The sequence below is a fragment of the Taudactylus pleione genome, unplaced genomic scaffold (assembly GCF_031769625.1).
Source record: "Taudactylus pleione unplaced genomic scaffold, aTauple2 ptg000734l, whole genome shotgun sequence".
Taxonomy (NCBI): domain Eukaryota; kingdom Metazoa; phylum Chordata; class Amphibia; order Anura; family Myobatrachidae; genus Taudactylus; species Taudactylus pleione.
The window spans coordinates 3,756,550-3,773,453 of record NW_028285136.1 but is presented as its reverse complement, the minus strand read 5'-3'; the positions used below and the strand labels follow the sequence as shown (position 1 = coordinate 3,773,453).

General features: G+C 46.0%; 1 protein-coding gene across 2 annotated transcripts; it reads left to right on the top strand.

Annotated features, from left to right (window-relative positions):
* Positions 1-303: 303 nt before the first annotated feature.
* Positions 304-14,787, top strand: ZBTB6 (zinc finger and BTB domain containing 6). Of its 2 annotated transcripts, XM_088457034.1 has the most exons (3): positions 304-437; positions 5,081-5,143; positions 6,723-14,787. In XM_088457034.1, the coding sequence occupies exon 3, from the start codon at positions 6,733-6,735 to the stop codon at positions 7,993-7,995; it is 1,263 nt and encodes a 420-aa protein (XP_088313160.1). In that variant the 5' UTR covers positions 304-437; positions 5,081-5,143; positions 6,723-6,732; the 3' UTR covers positions 7,996-14,787. The 2 variants fall into 2 exon arrangements, with proteins under 2 accessions (XP_088313160.1, XP_088313161.1); XM_088457035.1 differs by lacking the exons at positions 304-437; positions 5,081-5,143 and adding an exon at positions 5,151-5,250.
* The last annotated feature ends 2,117 nt before the right edge of the window (positions 14,788-16,904 follow it).

Sequence of the window (16,904 nt, the reverse complement as noted above, 5' to 3'; positions counted from 1 at the left end):
GGCCACAGACCGAGATGGGAAGACCGTACGGGAAGGGTTATTAGACAGTAGCTGATGACGTCAGGGTACCAAAACTGAAGGGGATCTAGCCACTTCCATGACTGTACCGCTGATGCCTGGTCACATGTCGGGCCGCGTCCTGTCCCTCCCCCCTGATGCGCTATTGGTGATGATGATGGTGACGTGGAGCAGCAGCAGCCAATAAGCGTCAGGCTGCTTGTAAGCGGTTCGCTGCGCTGAGGGCACGGGCGGCGGATGGATGGCTGTCCCCTTCATTAAACGTCATCAGCAGTCACCGGATCATATGATCAGACCATGTGACCGCTGATATTAATTACACATACACAGTACACGGACTCCGTTCCCGGGGCCGCTGACTCCTGCAGGCCTCGGGCTCCGGCTGCTGCTGCTGGCGCCACTTTGGAAGAGACTATAAGGTACGAAGCAGATGATGGGAGTATATGGGGAACAGGGGGCATGTATTGAACCCACTGCTTTAGGTAGTGGAAATTGCTGTGGTCATAATGTGAATAAGGGATACTACTACCTAACCTACAACAGGAGCCCTTCCATCAGGTACACAATGCTCTGCTCCTGGGCTTCCCCCCTCATTTATAAATGCAGCCACCTGTGTAGAGATGAGACAGGGGTTTCACCACAGGGTGCTTCAATCATAAATTAAGAGGGAAGTCCAGGAGCGGAGCATTGTGCACCTGATGGAATGGGTCATGTTGGAGGGTCTACTACTATCAGTATCTGGTGTGCAGGGGGATCCTGGGGTGGGGAGGGGAGGGAAATGACATGACACCACACACGCCTGAAAAGCTTGGGGTATGATGACGCGTGTGGCGGTCTGGGGGGGGGGGGGGCGGGGGCGGATGCGATGATTTTGTGCGTGACGGTCTGGGGGAGCGTGCGCTGGGGGGGATGATGACGGCGCATGATGGTCTGGGGGAGCGTGAGGGGGGGGAGATGACGTGCATGATGGTCTTGGGGAGCGCGGGGGGAACAGCGCGTGACGGTCTGGGGGAGTGTGCGCTGGGGGGGATGATGACGGCGCATGATGGTCTGGGGGAGCGTGAGGGGGGGGAGATGACGTGCATGATGGTCTTGGGGAGCGCGGGGGAACAGCGCGTGACGGTCTGGGGGAGCGCGGAGGGACGATGACGTGCATGACGGTCTGGGGGAGTGCGGGGGTGATGCGTGTAACAGTCTGGGGGAGTGCAGGGGGGGCGTGGATGGGCTGGGAGAGCACTGGGGGATGATGCGCGTGACGAGAGCGCTGGGGGATGATGCGCGTGACGGTCTGGGGGAGTGTGGGGGGTGACGATGGCCTCCGTTTCCTGAAACGGAGGCGTGTCACCGGCATTGGGGAAGGGGGGGGAAGAGGGCAGGATCTCCGTTGGCTGATGGAGTTTTCCTGGCCTGGTACTCTAATCTGCGGCAGCCGGCTGCGGGACCCCATGGGTCATGCAGCCGGCCGATGGTCCGCAGAGTATCCAATGCTGCGTTGGACAACACAGCTCCGATACGTAATGCAGCAGGAGGCTCCTGCCGCATCACCATAATTACAAGGATCGCAAATGCAAAGCAATGGTGGAGAGACAGTGTCCTCCCCAGCTGTGTAACTAGCATATTAGTCCATGAGCATGCTGGTCACATGACTTACAGTGCTCTCTCCATGGGGGCTATTCAGTTCCCAGGGTGGTGATGCAGCTCCCAGGATGAGTACCTGGAGCTATTTAGTTGCCCAGATCAAGCCCTGCACTTAATTATGGGGATGTGGTTACCGCAACTAATGCCCGGGCTTTAGCCATGCTAAACTACATTTTCCAACTTAAGTGCCAAGTGTGATGCTGTGCAGAGGCTCGCTGGCACCTCAGGAGGGTGCAGAAGCACCAGAGCAGAGAGCGTCACCCCAGGCAGGAAAGAGGAACTTCACGGATTGTGACAGGTGCAGGGGGCTAGAATGATCACTACGAACGGTTAATCTTTCTTTAGTGACATTTCTTGCGGCCTGATTCTGAGTCGCACGCTACGCCGATATTCGCCCACTTGGGCAAAGTTTTTTTTTTTTTTTTTAACTGTGCAGGCGTCAAAGGGCCGAATTCAATTAGCCGCGAAAAGCTGAGATCGGAGAAAAGTTTTCGTCGATGTGCGGTTTTTTCGCCTGTTTTCAAAGTATCGCCGTAGTCAATACCAGGACGTTTTCACCTAGGCAAAATCAGGCAAAAAAGTTTCTCCAGCAAAAGGCAGGAGAAAAGATGTGCAAAATCCATATTATGGGGTACAAATGTTGGGACTTGGTTCAGAACCCTTTGGACACAACCCCCCCTCCCCCCCTACTGACTAATTGGGCGAAAAATTTTTTTTTAAATGATCTTAATTCACCCCAAAAAAGACTTCACCCCAAAAAAAAGACATGTCATTTTTGGGGCAAAAATGTCAAAAGTGTTGAAAATTGGTTAAAAAGTAGGGGGCCTGGTACTTTGCGGGGGGCTATAAGGATGAGACAGGTGCTTTTAGATTACAGGAGGCTGCAGCAGGTGTATTATTTTGATTTTTTTTTTAAAATCTTCTCTTTAGAGATACCAAAATATACTAGTACCCATTTATATGTACCCCAAATTTAACTACAATATTTATTTTCCTCAAAAAACATTACATTATATAATTTTTCCACACTTATGCAAACATGCATATAACAGCCCTTTGTCTCTATATAAGATCACTAAATACTTTTTATTAGGGCTATTTATACTCTTCTTTATTGATTCCCAGTGTCACTTAGGCATTTTATGGGGTACAGACTGAATTCCCCAAAATATCCTGTCCTTTTCACTAGTTTCGCTATTCACTACATTTGCCTATCCATGTTTTGGAATTGAATAGGGCGAAACAAGAGAGCACGCATGGTGAAACATCGCATCCAAACAGGCGATAAGTCGCACTTTTCGCTGACCTCGGCTTTTCGCGGCTAGTTGAATTCGGCCCTAAATCTCTAAAAAGTCGTAGTGTGTGCGCGTCCCGCTGGGTGTACATGCAAAGGCGCTGTTCAGACGCACAGTATCAGACATGCACTGGGAGGTGGCTATTCTGATGCGCTATCTGATGAGCTTGTTATGGGAAGAGTCCAGGACATGTCTTCAGGGTGCGCACGATGGCTGTATCTAAAGTCTCACAAATTGGGTCCCTCAGTCCTTGCACAGTCAGGCGCCCAGCTGTACCCCCAGGGAAGGGCTGACACTAGCATTAGCGTATAGTCACAGACACTGTTACGGCAAGTGTGTTCATTCTAGCACCCTAAACCTGTCACAACCTGTGCAGCACCAGAGTAGAGAGCGCCACCCCAGGCAGGAAAGAGGAACTGCACGGGGTTTGACAGGAACAGGGTGCTGGAATGAACACTGGTCACTAAAGCAGTAGTAGCAGCATGGGCTGTCATGGCTAGGTTTGGTAACACTTGCACTATGGGCCTGATTCACTACCGATTGCAACTGCGAATGCAATAGCAATTACGCACGCAGTTCAACTGCCATAGTATGGTAATCCATTACTATCGCTGTGCCGCCGCAGAATAACATAAGGACGCCCACCTTACCTTACACACATCCCTAATGTGTAGCAAGACTGCGAAACCATCGGTACAATCGAGTACCATCGCAGCCTCACGCACACTTGCACAAGCTCTGACCGTACTCAGAAATCGCTAACCTCATCGCACGCTATGAGGCTTCAGGCTGCGTAGGGCATTGCAGTTGCTAATTTATGCACGCCCCTGTAACGGCAGTCAAACGCACTAGTACGCATGCGTTTCGCTGAAGACCCCCCCCCCCCTGCCACTCACAAACGGCCCTTCCTGTCAATCACTCTGCGATGGGTCTGCGTGGACACTGCGATCGCAGTGGCCGGCTCGCGCGCATCACTGCGATGCATGCGCAGTACGCAACAATCTGCTGATTGCGTGCGGTAATGAATTAGGCCCTATATGCATAGCATACTTAACCGGCAGTTTTCAGGGGATTTGGCAAAACAAAGCTTTAATGGACCCGCCCCAAGGAACCTCGAGAGTTGGACCATAAATTGTACAATTCCCAGCAAACTATCAGCCAAACACTATCTGGAATAATACGATTTTGGCAAAGACGTCCTGGGCAGATGAAAGATGAGTTGTGATTGGCCTGTTCAACCACATTGTTACGTTACGTGATGAGATAAGACCCAAGAACACAGGAGAACAATTCAGCAGAAATAAAACCTCAGTACACTGTCATTTATCAATGCAGCTTTGTGCCTCTCCCTTAGTAACCAAAGTCATTTTCTGAACCTATGTTTTATGAAGCTGCGATAGATCTAGCTGGGGGATCAGAGGGGCCCTGCTGGCTATACAGATACCTGGTTAATAGTTAACTCTTTTGCGGTACCTGCTGATGAGTTTACTCACAGGCCAGATTGTACCACATCTGAGACCTCTTAATTTGTACGAAAATGTCTAGGCAAGTATTTTGATAAAAGTAAGATACTTACTTAACACTGATAGGGATATTGAATTTGAATGAAAAAGTAACAATGGGTTCACTATATCCATGCAAGTGATGACCACCAGTCCCAGGAAGAGGTCCAGTAACAACAGTACCACCTTCCCATGTTACTAGACTCTGTGAAGCTGGCAGCCTAAGTACTCCAATCAACCCAAGTAGCGTTTTTAGATGGCATGCAGAGTGAACCCACATGTCTGCATTCTGAATGCCTTCTAGAAACCTGGTGCAAGATAGTTACTATTGTGCATGCACCGGTTAAGCCAGTGTCCGTCATTCCCTACCATCTAACGTCATTCCCTACCATCCAAGTGGGCATGGAGGGGGAATAAATCCATGTGGCGAGCGAAGCGAGCCACCGTGCCAGCAGCGTGGCGAGCGCAGCGAGCCCGCAAGGGTCCGAATAGTATTTCCTGAAGTTTACGCTACTTGCGTATCTTCATTGAATAGTGAAGATACGCAAGTAGCGTAACCAGGGGCCGTAAAGATACGGAAGTACCGTAATTTCTCTTAACCCTCAGCCTTCTGTTATTTTCTTTTAGTGCCTCCACCCAGGTCTGAAACCACCTTTACCCTGGAAGCGGCCTTGAGAGCGCCCCCTAAAGGTAAATGATGGCAACTTTATACCTAGATCGTATCTTTCATGCCCTCTGCTTTCAGCGTCCAGTCTTCCGATGCAGCCACGGTAGCTTAGACACAATGATGACACAAGGTAACGACACGGAATGTTTTGCTAAACTGGGATTTCTTCTCCTTTCACTTGACTAGAAAAAGTAAGACGTAGCAATTGTACCAATATCTCTGAGCTACAAATTGACCTTTCCATTCATAGATTGACACTTCTCTGCACAGCAGAAACACTCTCCCCACAAAAAATAAGAATGATGGGCTAAAATAAACAAGAAAATCTAATTTGCGGAAATAAATCTCAAGGTTTAGTGTGGGAAGCTTTTCTGCTGTCTAGTGCCTGTTAGAAAATGTAGTAATACGCATAACCAGGACCATACCCTTTACAGTTTATAAAGTTAGTGCCCCCTCACACACACAGAAAACAGGCACTCCCATACACTCTCCTACAATTCACAGTTGACGTAAATATTATAAGATAATTGGTATAACCACCCACTTCCTGTGGCCGTTTGTTTTGTTTTAGTTAATTAACTAAAATTTTATTTGAGATGAGTAATTATCCGGTTATGTTTAAAGAGTGTCCGCTACTGTCCTGTGCCCGCTGCTGGGGGCTGCTGTCAGATACCGATAACAAGGATTGGGCAGGTGATACCACTACAGGTCAGGTAGTCAGTGCTCTAGAAATCCAATGTGTTTCATTTTTGAGTAATCACAAAGTTTAGAGTCATATATTTATCAGAGACTGTAGTGAGCGTGGTACAAAGGTCAGTTTGATATTTTCATCAATAAAGGCTGCCCATGAAGTTGAAATGTTTAGACTGTTTACAATTACCTTTTTGTGGGCTCCATTTATCATAGATGGCATAAGGATTTCTAATTAAACAGTGCTATATCCATCTTCCGGCTATTAATAAAAAACTTTAACATGTGGAAACAGTCTTATAACTCTCCTAAGTGCTGTCATAGCCCCTTTAGTGCTGGAAGCTAGTGAAAAAGATGTTATGATAGAGCCCGGTGTCCACTGTCCAGTAAAGGACATATGTGGATGTAAGATTGGGCAGCTTCCCAGCCTGAATGGATAAAGAGGCAAGTCTATGTATTAAAAAAATATATATATTTATATATATATATATATATATAATTATTTTCTTAATGTTCTGTTGTGTATAGACAAACTGAGAAGGTGATAAACAATGACAGTAAAAGTGTTTGCCAAGTAGGGTTCCCCGTGTTTACAGTTATCGCCATTGGTAACCCCGTTAATGTGTTGGGCAAAGCAAAAACAAACTCTTCATCCTTTTTATAAGCATGTCCCCCACTGGCTGGTAAGCGAGACCCCTAACCCAATAAATGAGATGAGCATCCATAGAGGAGAGTGGCTGAGATATTGGAGAGAGAATACAGCTGTTAAAGGGAACCTGTCAAAAAATGCTGGCACACGTCATTAAGGCTATAGTTAAGGAGCATCCAGGCTCGGTAATGACAGAGGATGACCTGGCACAGTTAGTGACATCACGCGTTCTTCTGTAATCATGTATGTTTTGTCGTCTTCAGGGCTGTCACCATGTCTGACTCCGACATCCTCCACTTTCGGTTTGAGCAGCAAGGAGATGGCGTCTTGCAGAAGATGAACATCCTCCGAGAGCAGAATCTGTTCTGCGACGTTTCCATATACATCAATGACGCGGAGTTCCACGGGCATAAGGTCGTTTTCGCCGCCTGCTCCACATTCATGAGGGACCAGTTTTTGCTGAATCAGTCCAGGCAGGTTCGTATCACCATCCTGCAGAATGCGGAAGTGGGACAGAAACTTCTTCTCTCCTGTTACACCGGGGTCCTGGAGGTCAGGAAAAAAGAGCTTCTGAAGTATCTGACCGCGGCCAGTTATCTGCAAATGGTTCACATCGTGGAAAGATGCACAGAAGCTCTCTCACGGTATTTGCAGAGCGAGACTGGTGACGACGAGGACACACTGCAGCCAGCCAAAGATGCTCCCTGCGCGGCTGAAATAGGATCCGCCAACAGTCGGGATAAAGATTGCGACATTATTGAACTGTCAGATGACATCCAGCTGAACTTGGACTACCAGGTGAAGAAGGAAGGAAATGACCAGAGCGAGCTGCAGAGCCCAGTGTCTGAAAAGAATGAGCTTTCTGCGGCGGAAATGGATTACAAAGACAATGATATATGCATTTTCCGGATGGGCTCGGTGTCCGACAATGCAAACCATGAAGAGAGCGAACCGTTCCCCCAGCCTTGCACGTCTTCCAAATCGAACATGTATTTTTCGGACACTCAGCACTCCATGATTAACTCTACGGTGGAAAACCGTATGAACGATCTGCCAGGCGGTCAGTATCCGAGTTTCCAGGATGGTTGTACTCCACCTTCTTCTGCTGTGATGCACGGCCTTCCAAGCCCAGCAGAAGGGAGCTGCTCCTGGAGACATCAGTGTCCAAAGTGCCCTCGCGGTTTTCTACACTTGGAGAACTACTTGCGCCACTTGAAGATGCACAAACTTTTCTTGTGCCTGCAGTGCGGGAAAACCTTTACGCAGAAAAAGAACTTGAACAGACACATCCGCGGCCACATGGGCATCCGGCCGTTCCAGTGTTCTGTGTGTTTGAAGACTTTCACTGCAAAGAGCACCCTTCAAGACCATCATAATATCCACAGTGGGGACCGTCCCTACAAGTGTCATTGCTGTGACATGGATTTTAAGCACAAGTCAGCCCTAAAAAAACATCTTAATTCAGTCCATGGGCGGGGAGGGGGAGAGAAGCCAAACTTGGACTCTATTACTAAAATAACCATAGATTATGATTAGGATGCGCTGTAGAAGATAGACTTCTTGCTTAAGGGTTTTCAGACTTTCTTTACTAGTTCAGTGGCCATTGTCGGCAGCACAGTATATAACTGTCCTATACACACTCAACCAAGGCAACACATATATATGCCATCCCATTTGATTTGTGCTAACTGGGACCAACATTTGTTTTTCAACAAGACAATGACCCCAAACACACCTCCAGGCTATGTAAGGGCTACTTGACCAAGAAGGAAAGTGATGGAGCGCTGCGTCAGATGACCTGGCCTCCACAATCACCCAACCTAAACCCAATTGAGCTGGTTTGGGATGAGTTGGACCGCAGAGTGAAGGAAAAGCAGCCAACAAGTGCTCAGCACCTCTGGGAACTCCTTCAAGACTGTTGGAAAACCATTCCAGGAGACACCTCATGAAGCTGATTGAGAGAATGCCAAGAGTGTGCAAAGCTGTCATCCAAGAAAAAGGGGGCTACTTTGAGGAATCTAAAATATAAAACATATTTTGATTTGTTTAACACTCTTTTGTTTGCAATATAATTCCATATGTGTTCTTTCATAGTGATGTCTTCAGTATTAATCTACTATGTTGAAAATAATTGAAATAAACAAAAACCATTGAATGAGAAGGTGTGGCCAAACTTTTGACTGGTACTGTGTGTATGTGTGTGTGTGTATATATATATATATATATATATATATATATATATATATATATATATATATATATATAAAAATATTAAATGTAAAGGTTTGCTAGATCATTTTCTTGATGATCTGAGTTAAGATTTTTCACTACCAGTCAAAAGTTTTAGTCCACCCCTATATTTTATTGCGCAGTTTAATGTCTGTGTGCCTAATTAAGGCATAGATATCAAAATCATAGAATAATTGTACATTTTTGACTCTTCAAAGTAGCCGCCTTTTACAGATATGACCGCTGGGGACACTTGTGGCACTCTTTGTACAATGGAAATCCAGATCTAGGGACGGATTCAGCACGGATCGCTGTTGTGATCGCGGCTGCGTAATCGCATGTAGTTGTGCGAAAATATGCTAATGTTTGCAACCGCTCAGCCAGCATAGAGACGCCCACTATATTTCTCGCATACGTGATACCTCGCAGTACCTGCGTTTACATCAGTAACATCGAACAACATCGCCCGTCATGCATAATTACAGCAGGTCTGACCTGTCTCAGAAATTGCAAGTCTCATATGCCGTCGCGGGGACTAATTTATGCACGCCCATGCATCGGCGTTCAAACGGATTGGCATGCCTGCGTTTCTCCAACCACCCCCCAAACGCTGCCGTCCCGTCGCTCACTCTGCGATGGCTTTCGAAGTGCTGGCATAATCACAATGTGATTGAAATGCTATCGCTGCGCAAGCACACTACGGTGCATATGCATGCGTAGTACGCGCCATTGGCCGATCTACGTACGCGATTGCGATACATGCTGTATCGGGCCCAAAGTTCAGAAAGTTCTTCCTAACATTGTTGCAGAAGTTGTCACAAATGTGTTGCACCTGTAGGTTGCTTTGTTTTCACTCTTCTGTCCAGTTCATTCCCAAACCAGCTGGACGGGGTGTAAATCTGGAGACACTCCCCCACCTACCTGTCCCGCGTCACTCACTCCCCCCACCTACCTGCCCCGCGTCACTCACTCCCCCCACCTACCTGCCCCGCGTCACTCACTCCCCCCACCTACCTGCCCCGCGTCACTCACTCCCCCCACCTACCTACCCGGGGCATTCACAGCCCCCACCTACCCTTTTGCTTATAGAGTTCTGTCCTATTACACAGCGCTGTACTCTGAGGTGGTGAAGACGTAAATTGCACACAATGACATGAAACAGACGTCCACATTCATCCAGCAGCTATCGGGGCGATTACCCCGTTTTGCTGATATCAGGGAAATACAACATGTTTTGTAATCCTCAGTACACCAATTCCGACCAAACAAATTAGAGAGATCGTCAAGTTAGGGGTTTTTAGCATGCTGTACTTTGCTGACTAATCACCAGCTGCCGATCGGCGTCAGCAGAAAGGAGAATACACCCGTAGATGTATGGGCCCCATTAGTGGTGGTTGGGATAATGGCTACAATGGTAGCAGTTGGCATGTAAAGTGAGGCTACAGCATGGCAGAAGCATTATCGGCTGGTCACTGGCAACTTTGTGCAGCTTCCTATGATACATTTGGCACGACTTGTCTCCTATGAGAGTCCCGTGATACATTTGGCACGACTTGTCTCTATAAGAGTCATTTTATATACATCTCATCATTATGTGAAAGCCTTCTGCCTAACTGCTCCAGATAATTAGATACACTATAGTACAGTGTATATAACCATTACATGAATATTGGATTTATGCAGCCACCTACAACCTGCCTCCTCATTAAGCTGGCAAAGGGCTTCCAATTCCCAGTATGGATCTCTAGCCAAGAATTTGGCTTTTAAGTAACTCTTACAGTTGCAAGACAGATGGATTTCATTATTAAAATGACCTGTAGGGGTCTGTTCATTTTATTCTATAACAACAAGTTCATAAAAGTGTTATCTCCACACACAGTGATCTCATGATGGATTCACTTTTACACATGAATGTACGCGCAGCTATGTTCCGCACCACAGGCCCAACCATTTCATTACAGAACAACCTTCAATTTAGAGCAGGGATTTTTTTTAACTTGCGGCCCTCCACGCTGCTGTGGAACTACACATCCCAGCATGCCCTGAGAGAGTTTAGCTATTGGGGCATGCTGGGATGTATAGTTCCACAGCAGCCGGTGGGCTGCACGTTGGGCCTGCAGGGTTTTTTTTACGGATTTGTTTGTTAGTTGACCTTGGTGTCAATTTACTATAAACCAGAATGGTAAAGATTTAAAATGTCCTTTACCACCTACAGTATATAGAGCCTTTCTATCAGTGCATGAGCGCACAATGGTAGTACCGTAACGCAGAAGTGTCTCTTTGGGAGTGTGTGCGGTAAAAGAATGCAAGCAGCACGTACGAGAAAAACGCAGATGTGAAATAATGTGTAAGAAAACGCACAGTTTTTTGCGCAGTGAAGAAATCCAGTCTCTAGAAAAGTGTTTGACCATCTAATACCTGGGGAAGTTCCGCCTGCGGAACCTTTGTTTTACTTACTGGCTCTCTAAAGTTGGGTGCACACTAGACGATATGTCGTCCGGCCCTCGCGGATTGGGCCGACCTATCGTACACATAGTCTTTGTGTACCACCTATGCGTGTTCCTTCGGGACCTTCATCGGGGTCATTCCATCGGCCTGCATGCAAGGCCGATTGGGCAACCCAGCTGCCTACGCCGGCAAGGTCAATGCTGCCAGTGAATGATATATATCGGGCATTCGTTCACTGAATCGTGCACGGTGTACTGACCAGCCGATTTTCATCGGCACCATCGGGCGTTGCATTGGTGGGTCGCTAAGTGTGTACCCTAGCCTTACTCCTGCTTACTGTATTAGCAAACCAGGGGATGGGGAGGGGTATTGGGGTTGGGTATTCAGTAACGAGCACGTTTCTGTACACTGGAAATTTAGTTTGAACTGGTATTGTACATTTGGTATATTATTGTCCTGTTTTTGACCTGCACTTTGTCTGCTTTCCCCGCTGTTTTCTGAAGGGTCTATTGGACACCACAAAGTAAGTATTACTATAGTGTGCGGTGATCTAGTAATGTTTGGATGGATGTGCCCAGGTCTCCTGGGTACACCTGTCTAGTCCTGTATCTGTCTCCCCAGCCATGCTAATAACTCTTGTCTGTATTGTGCACAGAGCACGCTGGCAGCTTACTTGCTGAACTGTTAGCTTTGATCACTCGCCTAATGACCATTTTTCATTAATGCTAAAGATAAACCTGTTCAAGCACAATTCAGTAATTACATTAGAGCTTCTTACTGCCTGTAGACAGCTCAGCTGCACACCTGCAGACCGTGTGGGCGTAATGTGGCCCTCAGCTGTTTCACGCTTTGCCAGCCGCACAGGAAACACAATGGACGTTATTGTGAGACCTCAGTATTATACAGTCGATGTGGAAAAAAATGATTGATGTATTGTACAGAATTTCCTATAATCACTTACCGGATTGCAATCATTTCACAGTCTAAAGTGATTTGTGGTGTATTAGTTGTTGCTGTTCTGGGGAGAGGGAAATGCTCCAATAAAGTGTATTTTCTAAGAGCTATAGTAATGCGTTCATGCTTTATTTACAAAAATGTATTTATTTTAGATTTATGTACCCTGAAATTCACAGACGGTAAGGTGTCCCATTTACATTTGAGCCATTCCAAGTAAGCCTGCCGTCTTCACACTGTCAAGTATAGCATTCAATCCATTTTTATATTACTTAATGTTGTGTATTTAAAACAACAAGTGTTTTAAGGGTATATTATTGTCCGGCGCTCACTAACGATCTATGTAGCAGCAATACAGATTTTACTTGTGCCACAATTTACCAAACTTGAGTTCTATCTCTAACGCCTTACTTTACTGCACCGATTGCTAAACCGGGGGGAATTGTACAAAATATGTAGCTGCTTGTGGCTGGGCAACGATTAGACTGCTGACATTTATCATGGCAACTTTCTCGGGATGTCGACATTGCAGTGTTGACATTATGAACGTCAACATGGTCACAGTCCAGAAAAAAAGGTCTTCATGGAACAACTAAAAACCCATGAAACAAAACTTCATCATTAGTGGCTACAAACCAAACATTCTAGAAGAAGCAGAAGATAAAGCCACCTACACAATTAGGAGTAGTGTATTGGTAGCGAGCTCCAAAAGTAATACGGGGGAATAATAAAAATAAAAAAATAAAAAAAAACAGACTGCGCCTTCATCACTCAACATAGACACCAACATAAAGATACTGAAAAAATATTTAGGAAACACTGAGACATCCTGAAATTCCAGCCTATATTTACAGAAAAGCTCCAAATCTAAGGAACTATGGGCCTGATTCAGAGCCGCTCGTAAGCGGACGCTCGTTCGCTCCGAGCGATGTTCGCACAACTGCTCATGTGTATAGGTTGTAATACACATGCGCGAACCAGTCATTGCGGTCGGAAATTGTGTGTTCGCAAAATAGCGAATGCCTGCTAATTTGAGTGACAGAATGAGGCGTTTGTGGGTGGTAACAGGGGAAGGTGCTTGGAAACGGGGAGTGGAGATCCGTTTTAAGGGTGTGCTTAATTAACAAAGCAGCGTCATCAACCACGTCACTTGGTTGTCTTTTAGCCTGAACTGCTCACATGATTGCGGTAGGAAAATCCTACCACAAGCACTGCGAGCAGTTCAGACGCCTTTCGATGTACTCGATTAATCTAATAAATAGCGGAGATGACGTAGGATGCGAGCGGCCAGGGGGAGTTTTAAAAAAAAATAGCGAGTGCATGTTTCGCTCGCTCGTTCAGACATAGAGGCGTCAACAGACCGCAAAGAACGAGCGCTCTATTTAAATACCTGGCCCCTTTTTCTGAACGAGCGAGCGCAAATAGCGTCCGGCTCTGAATCAGGCCCTATCTATGTAGGTGTGGTACCTGCATATCTTGTTGAACCATTGAAAGCACCACCAGTAGCTAAATTAGGGAATTTGAAAAAATTGGTACTAAGGGCCTGATTCAGAGGCGCTCGCTCTGAATCGGAGTGGATTTAAAAAAAAAAAAAAAAAATCCGCCTCCAGGCCGCTCGCATAGCTGTGGTAGGGTCTCTGTTCCCGCAAGCCCGAGAGAACTTCCTGCTCTAATAGAGCAGGAAGTTCACTACTGGCATTACGAATGATGTCAGTAGGGTCACCCACAAACGGCAGGCGTTCCTTCGGGAACGCCTCAGTTTGTCTAGCCTCCCCTCCCCCCCTCTCCGCCTGCAAAATGGGGCGAGCTGTCAATCAACATCGACAGTTGCCCCGTTTTGTATTGAGCCCGGAGCGAGTGAAGTTCTCACTCGCTCCAGGGCTCGCGCACGCGCACATCGACCCGCCTGCAAGTGCTATGCGCTCGCGAGCGGGTCTGAATCAGGCCCAAAGTACACAATATACCAGTTCATTACATGTCACACAACAAACGTCATTTATCTAATTGAATGTACCAGTGGCTTTATATAGGTGGGGAAAACCCCCAGAGCTCTTAAGACCAGGATGAGTGAACACCGGAATATAAAGAAAGGATCCCACTCCATACTGGACCATCTTAAGAAGAACCATCAATGTTCCACAGATGGAATAAAACATTTTTTGGGCTAGAAAATGTCCGTGGGAACTGGAGACAGAAGTCCAAACTAGCCAAGACAAATGAAATGGAGCATGAAGGTGTGTACTGTTCAGGACCAGAGCAGTGATCCGGTGTTATGTAAGCATTGGGACCCTTTCGTGTTTGACCCCTTAGGACTATCCGGAATTCTAAGGAACCGGTAACCTGGGGGTCCCAGTGCCCACACTCTGGGTACGTCTCTGTTTCCTACCGATTGTTTTTCCCCTTTTTTAAGGGTAATTGTATTAATTGTTCATTTTGTCTTATTGGATTGTCCCTTTTAATAGGGTAATTTTGCTTGTCTGTATAAATGTGCTTTATTATAGCCACTGTTTGAGAATGCAATTCTCCACACATTAACCAGTAATATTATTGATAGTAACCAAGCCAGTATCTCTCCTCCCCCCCAAATTTCTGAACACTAATTGTGACTGCCCACCCAAACTTATCATGTGACTGTATCCCCTACTATTATGTTTCTCTAACTTCATTACTTCATTATTAACTTGGGCCCCATTTAACGAGTTTAATCATTCACAACGAGTGATGGAACTCATTGCGTATAATAAATGGTGCTCCAGCCAATCAGCTCCCAACTGTCATTATTCAAACAGATGACCGTTGGGAGCTGATTGGCTGGAGAACCATTTATCATACACAGCGAGTTTTATCACTCACTGTGAGTGATAAAACTGGTTGATAAATAGGGCCCAAATTGTCTTTTAATTTTTAAGTTTTCAACATATTCTGTGTTTTACACCAGTTTATGCAAATTTTTAATCATAAGACAATGCGGGCTGCTGTTATTTCAAGTGACAAAACATCTCAATAAATTTGTTGTAAATTGGGTTCCTTATGTATATTTTTGTCCATTAAGCCTACATGGAGCATATAATAAAATATTAAGATGAGTAATAATTTTTTTTGCCATTACTTGGGTGGTATCATTTTACATTGCTAAAAAGTTTAATGGCACAGAGCCTGATTCAGATTTGGGAATAGAGTAAGATCGAACAAGTAACTGTACCTGGGCAAACCATGCTGCACTGCAAGGGGGGGCAAATTCATATTTATTTATTTTTTTTTTGCATGTGGGGTAAACACTGGCTGCTTTTGCATGTAGCCCACAAATGCCGGACAGATTTATTGTTACACTGCAATTTAGATTTCAGTTTGGACACCTCCCTCCCAAATCTAACTCTCTGCATATTTTACATCTGCCCCAGCAGCAGTGCAGCATGGTGTTACCAAGATGTACAATTCTGCCTATTGGCGGATATATACATTTTTTCCATGCCCGCATTTCTGGAGCAACGGATGCCACATTTCTGTCCAAGACTTCATTAGACCCTGTGGGCCTGATTCAGCGATGTACCCTAATGCAATCGCAAATGCATACTATCACAGGGCTTAATCGATGGTCTGGAATCTGTGCAAGCGTCGGACTGCGCCTGTTTAGTACGGGTCCTGCATGTTCGCACGCACAGCGGCAGCAGACTGTCAATGATTGACAGTCTGCTGTCGTTTGTGGGCGGGGAGGGGGCGACACCTGCCTCAGTTTCCCAAAACTGAGGTGTGTCACAGCCGTTAGGAGGGAGGGAAGAGGCCAGAATCTGCGTCGGCTGACGGAGATTTTCTGGCCTCTCTGTTGTATATGCGGAGGCCGGCTTGCGTGACCCCGCAGGTCACTTAGCTGGCCGTTAGCATCGCAGATTATCCGATGCTGCGTCCTGGACGCTGCTCGGATAAGTAATACACGCAGGAGATGTGATGCCTCCTGCTGCATTACAATAATTGCAATGCTTGCGTGCAGCTTTGCTATTCCATACACTGCTGAATTAGGCCCACAGTTTGCAGTTGCTAAAATAAGCTAATGTGTTCCAAAGCACAGCCGAGCATAGGGACGCCCACTGCTGCCTTCTCATATCCGTACAACAGTGTAAACATCGGTAACATTGATGGACATCGGGCAACCATGCAGCAAGTCTGACCAGCCGCAAACAGCATCTCTCCTGACACGCAGAGAGCTCTCGTGCTGCGGAGGAGATCGCAATGGCTAATTAATGCATGTGCACAAAACAGAGTTTAAATGGTCAGCATTCTTCTAAACCCACCAACCCCCCTTAACAACCCCAAACGCTGACTACTTGTCACTCGCTTTGCGAATGGTTCTTATGTATGGACGTAATCACAATGTAATCGCTGCGTTTGCGTGGTGCGGATTTCACCCAATCACTCCATCTGCGAAAATATCGGCTTTGCATAAATCTCTGAATAAGGCCCTGTGCGCTAAACCTGATGTGATTTTGTGCCTGTGTTGTATATGTAACTTGTACAATGTATTGTGTTATGTTATACTGTATGTGTAACTTGTACACTGTATTGTTATACTGTGTGTAACGTGTACAGTGTATTGTGTGTTATGTTATACTGTATGTGTAACTTGTACACTGTATTGTGTTGTTATACTGTATGTGTAATGTGTACAGTGTATTGTGTTATACTGTATGTGTAACGTGTACACTGTATTGTGTTATGTTATACTGTATGTGTAACCTGTACAGTGTATTGTGTGTTATGTTATACTGTATGTGTAACGTGTACAGTGTATTGTGTGTTATGTTATACTGTATGTGTAA